The 15992-nt window shown below is 39.6% G+C and overlaps 2 protein-coding genes across 3 annotated transcripts; one reads left to right on the top strand and one right to left on the bottom strand.

The window, feature by feature from the left end:
- Window positions 1-3390: 3390 nt before the first annotated feature.
- LOC103980341 (plasmodesmata-located protein 2) lies at window positions 3391-5339 on the bottom strand. 2 transcript variants are annotated; one of them, XM_065145590.1, is made up of 3 exons: window positions 4420-5339; window positions 3771-3990; window positions 3391-3678 (listed from the first exon to the last, which is right to left on the bottom strand). In XM_065145590.1, coding segments are annotated over exons 1-3 (1020 nt in total). In that variant the 5' UTR covers window positions 5219-5339; the 3' UTR covers window positions 3391-3677. The 2 variants fall into 2 exon arrangements, with proteins under 2 accessions (XP_065001662.1, XP_009395030.2); XM_009396755.3 differs by having other exon boundaries at window positions 3393-3678; window positions 3771-3875; window positions 4420-5336.
- Window positions 5340-12572: 7233 nt separating this feature from the next.
- On the top strand, window positions 12573-14238 carry LOC135637275 (uncharacterized). The gene is made up of 3 exons (XM_065149896.1): window positions 12573-13503; window positions 13632-13804; window positions 13916-14238. The coding sequence occupies exons 1-3, from the start codon at window positions 12775-12777 to the stop codon at window positions 14034-14036; spliced, it is 1023 nt and encodes a 340-aa protein (XP_065005968.1). The 5' UTR covers window positions 12573-12774; the 3' UTR covers window positions 14037-14238.
- Window positions 14239-15992: the final 1754 nt, after the last annotated feature.

The following is a 15992-nucleotide window of genomic DNA, read 5'->3' as shown; positions in this document are numbered from 1 at the left end:
TTGCATTCATCAGACTTGTTGTCGGTGGCCAACAGCTTGCGGGGGCTGACAGCCCGTTGGCGCTAGTAGCATGCGAGGGTCAACAACCTGCAAGAAGGGGCGCTCGCCCGCTGAGGCAGCAGCGCCTGCAGACACTGTGCCCATAGGCAGAACTGCCCATATGGGTAGTAGGCCCTATAGGGGCACTCGCCCTACTGGACAGCACTACCTTCGAGCGCTACCCTAGGGGCAAAACCACTCGCGAAGGTGGTGATGCCCATAGGGGCGCCCGCCGAATGGGCCAGCCCGCGGAGGCGACGGGGCCTCCGCTCCCTATCATAGAGGGCTGCCACCGGTAGGGTGGCGACGGCCGCAACAAGCAATGGGAAGAGGGTTTAGGGTTTATGGGCAAAAGATAATTTTGCCTCTCGAAATTTCAGAAATTTCAAATTCTATTCTTTGTCCAAATTATAAAAATACCCCTTATAATTTAAAAAATTCTCTACATATCCCCAATTTTAGAAAATATTAATTAATAAAAATATTTAATTGATTATTATTTATATTATTATCTAGTAGACCTATATGATGATGATTTATGCATGTAATATGTGGACGGATGATCATGGACCGTGTGATGTGTGTACTTATGATTATTATTATTGAGGCCTGCGAGCCATCATTTTATTTCTCATTTATTATCGGGCTTACATGCCTATGATTAAGTTGTAATTACATGAGGAGGCATAGCAGGAGCATAGAAGCGATAGCGGGACCCACGAGATGGGCGATCGCGATGTATTAAGATGCGTTGAGATGCCGACGGAACCGATGAGGACGAGATGGACGATTACAGGGCATGGAGATACACCGCTGCAAACATAGATCCTGATGTTAGTGATTAGGCCCAGTGGCTCGAGCCTGATCACATTAGACTATGGTCCATGATCATCTAGCGTGATTGTTCATGTGATGTGTGATTACTTATACACCTACTAGATATTTATATATATTTATATGTGATGTAGATATATATTAAATATGTATGTGTGTGACACGTTATATTAGGAGACCAAATCAAAATCTCATCTCTCGATAATATTAAGTCAATAAACGTGAAGCAATTATATTGATCCACGTGGCCTTCCATCGTTATAGGTAGGGACTGATTCTTGATGTATGTTGAGTTGGTCGAGTCTCTCGAGGCTCATCTATATCGTAATTCGCTATCTTGCCTATGATATAGAGATGTCACTAGTGACCAGAGGATATGATATGCTTGGTCGAGTCCTTCGATGGTATATCATCAAATCAGACTCATCTTCTAACGATGGTGTTAACTTAACCGAGCATCATGATTGGTCGAGTCCCTCGGGACCATAGTGATTCGGAGGTCGAATAGGACGGGAATCACAATGAGTTGTGATCAACAAAAATTATCTACCTTTTGGTCACTGGGTCAAATCTCCTTAATTATCCTCCTAATATGATCTACTATCTTGTGATTGCATTTGATTGATTGAGCTGATGATATAATTATATTATGATATGATGACATATGATTTTAATATGATAATCGAAGCTGTATAATGGAGGGTAATTTTCTTTTGGGATTAGTAGACTATCAGACGTGATAGTTAGATAATTCTTCTATCTACTATTATAAGAAACATATATCCACTTTATACCGTTGGGAGTATGATATAGGTTCTCTTTAGTTGTTGGGGTATAAACTCATCGTATTAGTGTACTATCGGGTGTCTTAACTATACTTGATATTTCTGATGATATACATGAATAATTAGATTTTATATATATATATATATATTAGTGCACGTGATAATTATGGTACCTATTATATGATTCTTCTCCATCCAGTATCCATTACATATTCAACTCAAATGTCGAATGCATATGTATAACTAACTATATTTATGGATAATATTGAATGAAATCATGTTGTACATATTCTTATCACCTCGCATGAACTCTAATTATAACAATGATTTTGTACTCTTATTTATTCTCATTTGGCTCACATATTATATGCATAAATTCATCGACAATTTCAACACATTGTTATTACTTTTTTTTAATCTCTATTCCCTACTTGTACATTTGTGCTTACCCAAAACTGCTTTCACATTTGGTGGAACATCTGAGATGAGGTGATAGATATATAGCTAATAAACAAGATGTATATATATATATATATATATATATATATATATATATATATATATATATATATATATATATATATATATTTGAAGAGGAGCGATTTTTTATGCATCCAAGTTAATGATGTGATAAAAATTTACAGAAACACCTAATAATATCCTTGTTAAATCTTTAATCACTATATCTTTTAAGCTTTGATATTATCTTACTCCATCCAAGTTTTTAGAACTAAAAGAGAATATTTTAAAGTTTAAATAAATTAGAAAAACCATGGTAAAATTACATGGTTTGACAATCCATTCCGATGTCCATCAAGAAAACAAGATCTTTACCATAAGATAAAAAATAGTCACTAAGAATAAATTTATTTTGAGTTAATATAAACTCAAGCTCAATTTTTTTTCTATATCTTCTAACATAAACTTTGAAGAATTTTTCTTTTAACCCTCTAGATCAAAATCTTAAGATCCAAAATGATTTTTTTTAATAATATCTCATGTAAAACATTGAGATATATAAAATATTTATATAACAAATTAGACCTAAGTAACTAAAAGAGTATTTTCATACTTGAATTTTTTATCTTCTCAACTGTTTGAATCTAATTAGGGCTCTTAAAAATACCTCTACACCTAACATGAAAGTAAGATAAATATAGAAGTAATTTACATTAGAAAACCTTAAGTTTTTACTCAAGTGAACACTTCAAATTTTTTTAAAAGATACTCTAAAATTTGTCATTTATTACATCAGCACTCATAGTTTAGGTTTTTCCTGATTATAAAATATGAAATTTAGAAATATGAAATTGACAAGTTTAGAAAAATCAAATTGACAAATTGAAATTTAGAAAATATGAAATTTAGAAAAATCAAATTGACAAGTTTAGGTTTTTGGTACACCCCACTCCCCATCATAGTTTGCAGCATCCATCAGTAAGGCTTACTCATGATGGGAGAATACATACTACTGTACAGATCTAATCACACAAAAGTACAAACTCTCCATGTGTCTCAAATACTAAAACTGAAGCTTCTCCAAGAAATGAAGCTTTAAGAACAACTCATATGCACAATTCTTTACTCCTGAGGAAGAATTTGGTCATGCTAATTAAGTATAATGATCCTGGATTATATTTTAATGTGCATGACAGCAAGTTTCTCTTCTCACAAGAACAAGCACAGCATTTGGAGAAAAAGTAGCATAGCAAAACCCATCTCTCAACAACATGATTACTTAATATTCTGTGAAAAATAATACATTGAATCTATTTAGGTTTACATCTCTATGTAGGTATTAATAATATTATAAAACACCCCAGACTGGATCCAACCCATTATTCCTTCTCCCCTTCTCCCCACCATCACTTGCTTATGTCCATAGCAGACAGCCAAATCTCTCGCTCTCTATCCCTTACAATCAATCCACAACCCCATGGAAGAGAAACCTACAGAATTGTACCTCTCCCACTCCCCTACCATTGTTCTTGCCCACCTGTCACCCACCAACCTCAGAAATCTGAAAGAAATGAAGGCACAAAAGAGTTAAAAGTTGAACAGGTCTTCTTGCATCACATACCCATGGTTTGTTTTAATGGCATCATCACTTACCATCTTTCTTTCTCATCAAACTCCTGGCAAACAACAAGCAGATGATCAGAAAACCCACCCCTGCTGCCCCTCCCACCACTATGGCCACTGTCTTCCCTGTTTGCCCTGATCACCGAGAAGCAATCAACTATCATCAATTTTATTTGGAACCATGCACATAAGTCACCTTCCTCCGAGATATAGAAAGTCAATACCATTCCAGCAAATGAAACATCTAAAACTGTAAATTAGCAAAAGGGAAACAGAAAGAAAACCTGTAAGCTGGAGATCGAATGCAAATGGCTGCACTTTCAGATTATAAGGATCAGAGAGAATACTGAAATGAAAACTTCAAATCCATGTAATATTAATGAAAAGTAGCATATGGCAAAAGGAAACAAGAAATCAGATGCAATATGATGTGTATGCATGCACAGGAGGCTTCCTTCAAACCAGAAGAACCCGAGAAAGAATGAGAAGGTGACTTCATAAGAAGGAAACCAAAAACCTCATAAGAGGGAAATCCAATGCAATGTGAGCTATAGGAACACAGAAAACGAAAAAAAAAGCTTTCTTTAGAACTTGAGAATCAGAGAAAAGGAAAGAAAAACTATCTGTGAAGATAAAAGGAATCAAAGTTGAAATTTTTAGTCGTACTAACAGTCCTCACCTCCATTACCGCCACCGCCGCTGCCGGCGGAGGTGACGCCATTCGCGTAGTAGCTGTAACTAATGTAGCACTTGTCGAGGTAGATCTGGCCGGAGGTGGCGCCGCCGCACTCCACTTCCGACTTCTGGACGGCCTGGGCCACGCAGTCGGTGCAGTCCCCGTTAGAGAGGTCACCCTCGCACTGCGCCATAGTGTAGATGGAGCCGTAGCTAGTGGTGTAGAACCCCTGCCCGCCAGCGACGCCGCTCTGTAGCTGGCTGAAGGCCGTGTCCCGATTGACCTCAAAGTCGCCACCGCCACCGCCGGAGCCACAGGTTTTGTAAAGCATCTGGGTGCCAGAGATCTGGGGGAAGCCGGACACCTGGTACAGGGCGTAGCAACCGGAGAGCTGGACGCGGGCGGCGGCGGCGTAGCCGCAGAGAGACGGCCACATGGGGAGGAGGCGGCTAACGCAGGCAGAGCAATCGGAGGAGGAGAGGTCACCGCGGCACTGGAAGAGACCGAAGAGGGACTGGCCGCCGTTGGCGGATGAGGCGGTGGTCTTGTAGAACTCGGAGGTGGCGGCGCGGGCAGTCAAGGAGGAGGAGAGGGCGGCGAGGGCCTGGCCGTAGGCTGCAGCGCCGCCGGGGAAGGACTGGTTGGCGCAGCCCTTATAGACAAGGTTGTATAGGTCGCCGGCAGCGGCTGGCGACAGGAAGGCGAGTACTGTGAGGGCCAATTTTAACAATGGCAATGCGAACGTAGAGCTCGGAAAAGGAGTCAGAGAAGTATGACGGTAACGGGCTGTGAGGCTGCCCATCTATTACAAAGTGGTCTCTCTCTCTCTCTCTCCTGCGGTCTCTGTCACTGTATCTGCTCTTTCATTGGGTTATCATTGCCGGTGCTTCATTTTGAAGGACTTGGGTTGTGCAAAGGAAGTGACAATGGTGTGGGGTAGTGGAATTCGTCTTAGAATCTGCTCGTGAAGGGAACAAAAGAAAGGTAAATTATAGTGTGGTTGAAATTGACGGAAGAGCAGTAGTGTACTTTTTGGAAGCGTGATGGGGGATAAAGGGCGCGGGGTATCGTGGCGATAAGACTAATGTCAACTTGGTCAAATGTTCCTGGGAGCTCTGTACGCTCTGAATAAAGAAAGGCTGCTGCAGGCATGCATGTGATGATGAGTTGGTGGTGATTTGGGCCAGTAAGGAGAAGTGTTTCAATGGCAGAGTCGCGGTCAGAAGAGGAGGCTGCTGTCGATTGCAGAAGAAGGTTTTGACTGGAGTACACGAAGAAGACGGCCTTTTCTGGAGTGAAGAGGACGGAGAGCACTGAAGGTGGATTTCTTCCTTTACCATCTCACACTGTCCCTTATCGCTGCTGCTGCGGCGCCGAGGTGGGTTTCCTGTATTCGTCGGAAAGGAGAGATCGAGGTGGTGAAACGTGACCGCCCTCAAGATTTGGAGCATGGGTTTTAGGATCTGCAAAAAGTGGGATTCGTGAGTAGGTGTGCTAAAAGGAAGCTTGGGAATCCCACAGTGGTAGTACAAAGTATTAACCGTAGAAGCATTTTGCCATGGCCATCATCATCGTTTCCAACTTGTCACATCCCAGCTTTTTTTTTCACGTACATATATTTTTCCATAAAAATAACTCAAGCAATATAAAGATAATAATAATAATAATAATTTTAATCAAAAATAAATTTTAAATATTCATAATATATATATATATAATAAATCAAACCTAAAGGTATAAAACTTAAGCAGTAAGTAGGATACGGCAAACCTTAAATTGAGAAGTACGCCTATGAATGACATAAGTAATACGATTATGATCGATAGAATGAATGATATAAGCAAGTAACAACAGATGAAGATGCTTAATTTTTCGGAATGAATTCTCTCTCTCAATAGTAGATGAAGGAATATTTTTCACTTGTCAAAGTGAAGACACATGTCTCCCAACAAAAGATAAAAAAAATGTTTAACTATCGCGTCCACCAATTTAGAATTATCCTTCGATACATTAGCCTTCCTGATAGAAATCATATAGATCATTTTATCGTATCAATCGTATATCTTGTATACTACCACATATGCTCATCGATCCAAAAGCTATCAAAGACCATCAATATCATGAATTATACCTAATTAACCTTCAATTGATATGAAACTTATTTGAATCGATTCAATTGACTTAAATTGTACTCAATTCAAATATAACATAACTGAACCAATTCATAATCCTCATAAGACTGATCTGGAATCATCATAAATTAGTTCAACTTGAACTTGGTTAGATCCAAATAAGTTCAAATCGATTTAAATCGATTCAGAATCATCCTGAACCGGTCAAATTGAGCGAACCGATTCGATTTAGATTCGGTCTAAGGTTTAACTGGGCTCATAAGCAGAAAAGTAAGTCAAAACATGGATACTGGGCCAATCCAGACCCGAATTCAACCCAAATAGAGGGCTGAATTCAAGTCGGGCCGGCTCAGTACAGGGCTGGGCCAAACCTAAGATCAGACCAAATGGATCATGTGCATGGCCCGCCCACTGGACAAGGGTGGCTGCGGGTTGGGATGCGACCCGTGGGCGCGCCTGGGCTGCAACCTGCACGAAAGGGCCGAGCCAAAACAGCGGGCTGCTGCAGCCCGCTCCTTGGCCGGGCCGAGCATGTTAAGTTGAGACACTGGGATCGAGTCGAACCGGAACCCAGGCTCAAGGTCGAGCCGGACCAAGCCAGGTCGAGTCTGCACCTGGATCAAGCCACGCCACAGACTGGTTGGGTCCGACCGAGCCCGATCGCCTGGTCTGACTCAGATCCGGTCTGAGTCAGATCAATTTTAATTCTGATTTTTCATCTAATTATTTGTTCAGAGATACCTAAAATTGTACAGTAATTCATATAGTCGATAAAAAAAATCCAAAAAAAGGAATTTAAGTTTTATACCTGCATAATCATTTAAATAAAATAGAAGCATGAGTTACAAAATCTAAACACTATTTTTTATTAATTAAAATTATAAACAATGAATAAAATTGAGTTAAAAATTCTATAAATCATAAAAAATATAAATACAGCATACGAAATTAACAAAAAATAGATAAATAGTATAATCAACAATATAATCTGATTTTACAATCTATAATTTGCGTTTGAATAATTTTTAATGTTAAATTTCATGTTTTGTATTCTAAAAATTTGCCATAATGGGTAAAAAAAATTTATAAAATTAATATTGATAACAAAAATATTTTATATCATCAATAGTAAAGTAAAAAATTATAAATTTAATAAATTCGGATAGTTAAAACACCTATTTTTGGGATGAGAGAATTATTAAATTAAAACTTAAAATTAAGATTAAATTATTAAATTAAAACTTAATTTTTTTTAGATTAATATTAAATTTATTTATCTAGTTAAAAAAAGATAAAAAATAATTTGTTGGGATAGAATATTCCAAAATTTCTAATTAAATTTGAAACATTTTGAATTTAGAATTTGTTAGGGGAAAACAACAATATACAATTGTAACAAATAATAAGGATTCACAAAAGGAATAAATGGCACGAAGGTTTCAAGGAGAACATATGTCTGAAGAGGTTAATTTAAGCTGAAAGCATTAAAAAGAGAAAAAGAAGATGGAAAAGCTGCGTATCTAATGGACCTAAAATCAAGAACCTCTTAAGAATTATGTCAATTGGATGTTCCACATCTCATAATCCATATCCAAATCTAAAGGTCACACCACCTATTAGGATCAAGAGCACTAAGAGGGGGTTGAATTAGTACAGCGAAAAACTTTCGATGTTTAAAATTGCGTTCGTACGATGAAATCGTTTCTGACATAAAATCGTTTTCGGAAACTTAACTTGAAAGCGAGTTCGTAAATGAGTGTAGCAAAAGTAATGATGAAGTAAAGCACATGTGGAGGTTTGCAGTAAGGTAAGCAGCAAAAATAAATACAAACTAGAGAAGACGAGAGTTTATAGTGGTTCGGTCAATCGTGACCTACATCCACTCCTCTGATTCCTCTTCCGTCGAGACCACTGGTATCCACTAACGATCTTCCTTTACTAAGCGAAGATCAATCTCCTTACACCCCTCTTCTCCTGTTACTGGGTTTAGGAGACAACCCTTACAAGCACTCACTCTCCTCTCTTAAACAGAATTCTAACACTTAAGCTAGAGGAGGGAAATTCTAGAGATTGCAGCAGCGTTTTCTCTCTTTTAATCTCTCTGTGCTTGTGTGTTTTACCCAGGGATGGGAGGGGTATTTATAGGCTCCAAACTGGTTTGAATTTGGAGCTCAAAACTGTCATCTCCCGAAATTTCGGGGTCTGGCGGTTGCACCGCCTGGCAGAGCTCGAAAACTGAGCCTCTGGGCGGTGCCACCTCATGTCAGGGGCGGTTGCACCGCCCAGCTTTCTTGGGAGACCATCTCTTGGGCGGTGCCACCGCCTAGCAGGAATTCTGGCCCGAATGGGTTGATCCATTCGGCCCAATTTAGGTCTGTCAAGGGCCCAATTGACCCCAGATTAAGTTAATGGGATCACCTCTCATTCCTAACTTAATCTACAAGCTAACTATGATATTTCTTAAGACATTTACTGTAACTTGCTCTGGTGTGTCAATCGCTTCTTCCGGCGAGCTTTCGGCGAATATCCGACGAACCTTCGGCGATGCTCCGGCGGACTTCCGGCAAACTCCTGGACTTGCGACGATCCACTTGGCGAGTTCCGATGAGCTTCTTTGGCAAGCTGCTGGACTTCTCGGATTTGTTCCCGCAGAACCTCCGACGATCGTCTGGACTTCCGTTGAACTCTCGAACTCCTAACGTGATCATAGTCTTGACTCCGACGTAACTCCTACTGCATGTCTTTCTTCCATCGTAGTTAATCCTGCACATGTAAAACAAAACTTCGATCGAGACAATTAATCATAAGCAATTAACCAAGTTGTCCGACATGTCATTGGTCCCTCGATGCTTCGTCCGATTATTCGGCGCATCGTCCTCTCTTGCGGCCTATTACCCAATCGGCGAGTTGACTCCGCAACTCCGATATCCTTGGCACAATACCCGCTCTTCTTGGCCCGATGCCCGAGTCCACGATCCGAAGCCATCTGTCGATACGTCGATCGATCCACCGGCCTAACGTCCAATCTTCTGACATGTTCCTCTGGCACAACATGAGTTTTCCTGTTTTAATTGTCTCATCCTAATCGAAGCATCATGCGCCACTCAAAACGCAGATTAAATCATAAACATATATTAAGAGGTTTCATCATCAAAATACGAGATTTAACACCACCCGTTTATGGGGTCAGCTACATAAGTTATCGGTATGCAACACGATTAATGTCCACTATTTACCTTAGAAGAGATTTGAGGTTATTAAAAGATAAGAAATGTGATGGGAACAAATAGAGAAAAAGAAAACCAAAGAACCCTCAAAAGTTTGCATCTTCTCAAGCAGCAAGCAATCGTGCGAACAAAGGTATGACATGAATGTTTCATGGTACTAAATGTCAACCATTCATAAGGTGGATTCTTTTGGTTTTTGTGGCGATTCCAGTAATCAAAATATTGTGTTTATTCGATTAAATAAATGAAAACACATGAAGACGGCTTAACTCTGCCAATTTGTTGTGGACGTATTAATGATAAGCCTAACCTACAAAATGTTTTAGTGCTCATGCATTGACTTTGGAGGAAGGATCTCTATAGATACCATGGAATCAACCAGTAGCACGAGTTGAGGTGACCATTCCAATGATGCAGACTACGACAGTTTTCGGGTATGTGACAAAGATTGACAAGACAAGAAATGCTGCAACGAATTGTTTGCTGTACAACAACAGCGAGCAAGACGGAGAAAGGAAGGATGGAAGGATTTTTCTCTCTCCGTTTCAAATCGAAACCCTATCGGATAGATCCCTACGAACCCTAAGAACAGGCGAAGATCCCTACAAGCCCATCGAGAAGAATAATTAAGAGGGGAAGAGCGGAGATCCGACTGACCTGGCCACTTGGCCGGCGTCGCAGCTCCTCCAGCGGGCTGCTGCCTCCTCCCGCTCCACGTAAGTGTAATTTTTAATAATAATAATAATAATAATAATAATAATAATAAAATACTACTAACTCAAGATCAAATTAAATAATAATAATAATGATTCTTAGACTTATCTTAATACTTGAGACTTGAATTGATTTATAGATACCATCTATTTATAAATATAAATAAGAGTTCATAATCTCTACAATTCTATCTAATTTTATTTAAAACAAATTTAAAATATATTTTAAATTAAAATTTTTATCTCTAAAATTCTATTTAATCTTATTTAAAAATATAAAATATTAATTTATGATCATTCAAAATATACCTTAACTTGTTAGTACTCGACAAAAGACGAAACAAGATTTGCGGCACCATGTTCTCGTCCACCAATGAATTTGAAATCAAAATCGCTTCTTTGTTCAAGAACAACAATATTTGGATGCATAATGATCTCAATAGTGTTTGGTTTTGTTAAGATGAGATTTCACATTTTAATTAATAATTAGAAATGATGTTTGAATCAAATTGTTGGGTGATAAGAGAAAAATCGTGTGGATGGATACTCACATGACAAGAAACGATAAATTATTTTTGAAGTCATACGTTGTCATTATACGTGCTTTTAAGCTTCTCTTTCTTTTGTATAGTTTTATAAGTCATTTTAACCTCGAAGAGAGAGAGAGAGAGTAATTTTGATGTTCATGTGTTTCGTCATTGCTGTGATCATCTCATGAAGCTAAATAGGAGCGAGATGGCCACCCCAAGAAGAATCATATCATTTCTTGTTTCAATCGAACACGAATACATGACATGAAAAGAAGCCGAAATTTCTCTTGTATTTTTCTCGGTCAGAGGGAAAGAACAACACAGTGTTATCTCGAAGCTTTGATATGTCTCCACATAGTAATCTGGCTCGTGTAGATGGTCCAAAACCAACACATGATTCGATTGATATTGTAGGCCATACTATTTTAATGGTATAAGAAAAATTAAAATATTTAAATTTAAATAGATATTTTTTTTTCACAAAGTCCTGATATTTTTTTATTTTTAAAATAGTATCTCTACTTTATTAATCTCATAAATACCTTTATCTTTTCTTATTATCATCTCCGTCGTTTTCATCCTGTAGTGAGGCTTTATCACCTCTGTGTAATGCTACTCACTCATCGCATTTAATCCTTGTTCCTAATTCCTAATGTAAGTCAACATCATTTTCAAGGAGAAAAGCATGAAAGAGCAAGTGAAAGGAGGCAATTGGTGACGACGAAGAACGAGCGATGAGAGATAAGAAAGAGTGAGGAAAGAAAGAGGAAAAAACGATAGACAATAAGAAAGGACAAATGATGAAAAATAAGAAAGAGTAGGAACATGAGGGGAACAACGAAAGAAAAAAGAGAAAACGATAGACAATAAAAGCGAATGACGACGAAGGAAGAGATGACTTGACAATGCCCGAAGGGTGAACAGTGAAGTAGAGGCAAAAATAGGAAAGGATTATCATTTCATGATAGGGTATAGGTGATAGAAGTGAATACGGAATGAATAAGAATATATATGAGATTTAAAAAAACGATTAACTTAAAAATAAAATATATAAATTATTTTATGAAAAACTAAAAAGAAATTTTTTTTAAAGCAAATCGTCCAACTTAAATTAATAATCCAACTCATAAAGAAAGTTCACATTAGCGAATTATACACGTTGGCTGCATCAATCATAGCACCACACAATGCATGATTTTTTCGTCACTCAAATCTTACTGCAGATGCTGCCTCGGCACATAGGTCCGGCTCACGTGCGGGCTTCTTGGAGGGCACGTCTACCGTCTACTACACGTGTTTGACGGCGACGTCCCTTCGAGGTGAGGAAATCGCGAAGAAGAAGGCTGGCGAGGCGATCGAAGAAGACAACTGAACTACGTTCACAGATTTCTCACCTCCTCCCTCTCCCCCCCCCTCTCTCTCTCTCTCACGCGCACACACACGCACGTCACGTTACAGCTGGAAAACAGGTTGAAGGCGACGTTGTCGCGTGCTCCCACCGCAGGAAACGTGCGGTGGCTTTCGCCACTGCTCGAAGAATCCTCCTTCAATTCCCACCGTCAAAACGCCGAGCAGACTAGTCGTCAGCGGTAGCCAAGAACGAGATCACCTCTTCCTCTCCCTGGGGCCTTATAAAACCTGCAATCTTTCTTGTTCCACGGCGTTTTGCCTCCTCTAATCTTCCTCGCTAAGTTAGTCTCCACACTCTCTCTTGCTTCGCTCTCCAAGGCGTCATTCATCTTGGAAGAGTGAATATATGATGATGCTAAGGAGTTCGTCGACACCAATTCTTGGCTCCCTCCTCTCCTCTTCCTCTTCCCTTCACTTCTCCGAGAGCCCCAACAACTTCCACCCCCACAACTCTCCCAACCCCAACCTTCACACCTTATCCTGCCACTTCTCCCCTGCCTCAGATGGCCTTCACGACCAGAGCCCGTCCCTCGGCATCCGGAGAAGCCGCTCCGACGGCAATCTCCACTCCTTCCTCTCCGACCAGTCTGACGACCCCAACCATCACAACCACCTCCTCCCCCCGTCCCTGAAGTGCTCCTCCGCTCGACGCGCCCATCCAGCTCTCGAGAGCATTCCTTCATTCTCCGTGCGCAATCCAAACACTCTGCCAGAAGAGGAGGAGGAGGAGGAGGAAGATGACCAAGCGAATGACGGGCAGGGCGCGGTTGGAGGATTTGGCTTCGCGAGCAACGATCGAAAAGGTGGGTTGAAACATCCGAATCCCGAGGTCGAAAGCCCCGCGCCACCACCTTTGTTCCTCGCGAGGGGGCTCGGGATCGACCGGGTCGGATCCGGGTTACTGACCGCGGGCGGTGGTGATGGTGGCATCGGCGGCGGCCGCAGTGGTAAGTGGGATGTTTTGACGGGCAACGGCGGAGAGCAGTCGGATGTGGAGACGTACTACAAGAAGATGGTGGAGGAGAACCCCAGCAATGCTCTGTTCCTGAGGAATTATGCGCAGTATCTCTACCAGGTATCGTTGCTATCGTTGCTGCTGCTTCACATCGGCTTTGTATGAAAGAGAAGCATTCTTTGCCTCGAATGATTTCACCATATCTCAATTATCCGTCGATTGCTATACTAAATTCTTTCGTATTGTAGGCCAAGGGAGATCTGAAAAGAGCGGAGGAGTATTATTCTCGTGCTATACTTGTGGATCCTGGTGATGGCGAAATCCTGTCACAGTATGCTAAGTTGGTGTGGGAGCTGCACCACGACGAAGAACGAGCTTGCAGCTACTTCCAACAGGCAGTTCAGGCAGCACCACAGGACAGGTAAACATCCATGGCTCAAGCACAAATTGCTCTGGAATCGTGTCGCTTGGAGAACCGTGAGTTCTCAGAGCTGACAACAGCTTCTCACTGTCGATTTGTTTGCCATGGCAGCCATGTTCTTGCTGCGTATGCTGGGTTCCTGTGGGAAACAGAGGAGGAAGATGGTGGTGGATCGCAAGATTTCATGGTGGAATCAGCTCGTAGCGGAGGATTGGCTCCGGCGACAGCTTGATGTGACGTTAGACATGGGAGGGAGGTGAGAGAAGTCTGCTCAAAAGGTGTTGTGGGAACAAAAGGGGATTGGACTTTCGATTCTGACTTGTGAAAGATTAAAGAAGGAGAATGATGTTAGGTTATATTTCTGGCGTACTGTGGATGAAATATCCAATTATATATACATATATGTATTGGCTTAAAAACTACAATTTTCTACACATTAATGTGTCATTTAAGGACTAAGATGATCAGTCATAGCAATTCCCCATTATTTCCTTTGTAATTAGGTCACAAAAGAGTAATTTTACTGCTTTTTTTCTTCCAAAAAGGATAAATATATTACTTAACAAAAGTTAGAATGTGATGGAAAATCCATTATTCCCAGTCTTATTATAATAATTAGATCTGATCTGAATGGTCTCAAGTTAGACCACTAGCAGCCCTCACAAAAGTTGACGAATCACACTTGCATCCAAGTCCAAGATTAGATATTTTGGAATATTCGAGCAAATTAATGCAAAAGAATATAGAGTAAATATAGAGTAATTTGTTAATTTGTTGACCACTCGATTGTCCTTTCTTGAAACATAAAAAAAATTAGTGATAACGATTTGATGTCATTAATAATATTTTAACGAGTCGAAGGTATAGTAAAATTATTTTGAATCATTTGTATTTGTAATATAATTCGATAATGATATATAAGATATTATTTAGTAAAGTTTTCTTTAGATTTTGCCATCAATAAAATCACATAAAATAAGTCCTAAACAAATCAGAGCACACGAGGCTAACGAAGAGAAGACTACCTCTTGAACCATTATATTACAAAATCTACTACGCTTTCCTTTTATCTAGATAACGTAAATATGTGAAATATAGCACGATCAATTTCTAATATAGACCATAATATCAGTGTTTAAACTAGTAAAATTATGTTTGCATCGACATCATAAAGATTTAAACCTCCACAAAAAAGACATTCCATGTGGGTAATAGGAATGTCTTAAAACAATAATAACAACGACAATAATAATAACAACAAATCGTAATGTTTCAATTATTTGACATATTTTGAAGTTAGGACTGTTTGCATTTGATGTTTATAGGAACAGAAATGGATCATCGGTGTCTATTCATGGTTCCAGTATATGCCACTGAGTCTGTAAGTATTGCTTATATCTTCCTGGACTCCTACCTTGTCTAATCATGTATAAACATACACATACATCTATTTCAATGATATTGTGTGATGACGTGGACACACCACTGACTTGAGCTTAGTACTAACTTCAAATTCCAAGTACAATCCCAATGCTTTCTAGATTCCTCTTTCTTATTGTCTTCTTATCACATACTTGCAAACCAATATGCATAGCAAGCATTATGGACAACCAATGCCAAAAACTCTTCAAAGCACTTGGGCGGTCAGAAGTAGGAGATGCCCGAAGTCCAAAGAGAATTGTATTGGAATCTCTGTTTCCTACCTTCTTGTGCAAGACGAGTTACTGCAATAAGTTCTTCGTTTTAAGGAACTTTGTTGGTCGCTGCTATACATTGGGGGAATGGGCATTAGTCTTGCAAGAACGAGCATTTGTTTGTGTCCTCTTTTATCATCAACCATGATGTTTAAGACAGTACAATTTTGATTTACTGGCTTATGGTACTTCTTTAATTCTTTTTAAAGTTGAAGATATTATATTTACGAGTGTATTGTCCATTTGCAGGCTTTTGAACTCTTTACTTGGCTTTCTTATGTCAATAATCTGCAGTGTTTTTTGCTTGTCAGATAATATCAACTACGGAACTCAAAATTTTCTATGGTTTGCGGCGTCTTAAGGAATTGCTATGAAGCATTTGCCTTTGTATTATTTCTGGTGCTACTTTGGTTGCCTGTCTTGGTAAGATTTTCCTTTTTTTTTTTCTTGTTCCTGTCAATTGGATTTTTTTTTACTTGATAGTTTGTACTGAA

Source organism: Musa acuminata, chromosome BXJ3-4, assembly GCF_036884655.1.
Source record: "Musa acuminata AAA Group cultivar baxijiao chromosome BXJ3-4, Cavendish_Baxijiao_AAA, whole genome shotgun sequence".
NCBI classification, from domain to species: Eukaryota; Viridiplantae; Streptophyta; class Magnoliopsida; order Zingiberales; family Musaceae; genus Musa; species Musa acuminata.
The sequence above is the reverse complement of the archived record's forward strand: the minus strand, read 5'-3'. Positions and strand labels throughout refer to the sequence as shown.

Bases quoted from the DNA above. Each gene is read 5' to 3' on its own strand.
- LOC135637275 (XM_065149896.1), top strand. From the start codon at position 12,775: ATGATGATGCTAAGGAGTTCGTCGACACCAATTCTTGGCTCCCTCCTC. The intron at 13,504-13,631 runs GTATCGTTGCTA...TTCGTATTGTAG, and splicing joins ATGCGCAGTATCTCTACCAG to GCCAAGGGAGATCTGAAAAG. The intron at 13,805-13,915 runs GTAAACATCCAT...TTGCCATGGCAG, and splicing joins CAGGCAGCACCACAGGACAG to CCATGTTCTTGCTGCGTATG.
- LOC103980341 (XM_065145590.1), bottom strand. From the start codon at position 5,218: ATGGGCAGCCTCACAGCCCGTTACCGTCATACTTCTCTGACTCCTTTT. The intron at 3,991-4,419 runs GTGAGGACTGTT...GCTAATTTACAG, and splicing joins CGGCGGTGGCGGTAATGGAG to TTTTAGATGTTTCATTTGCT.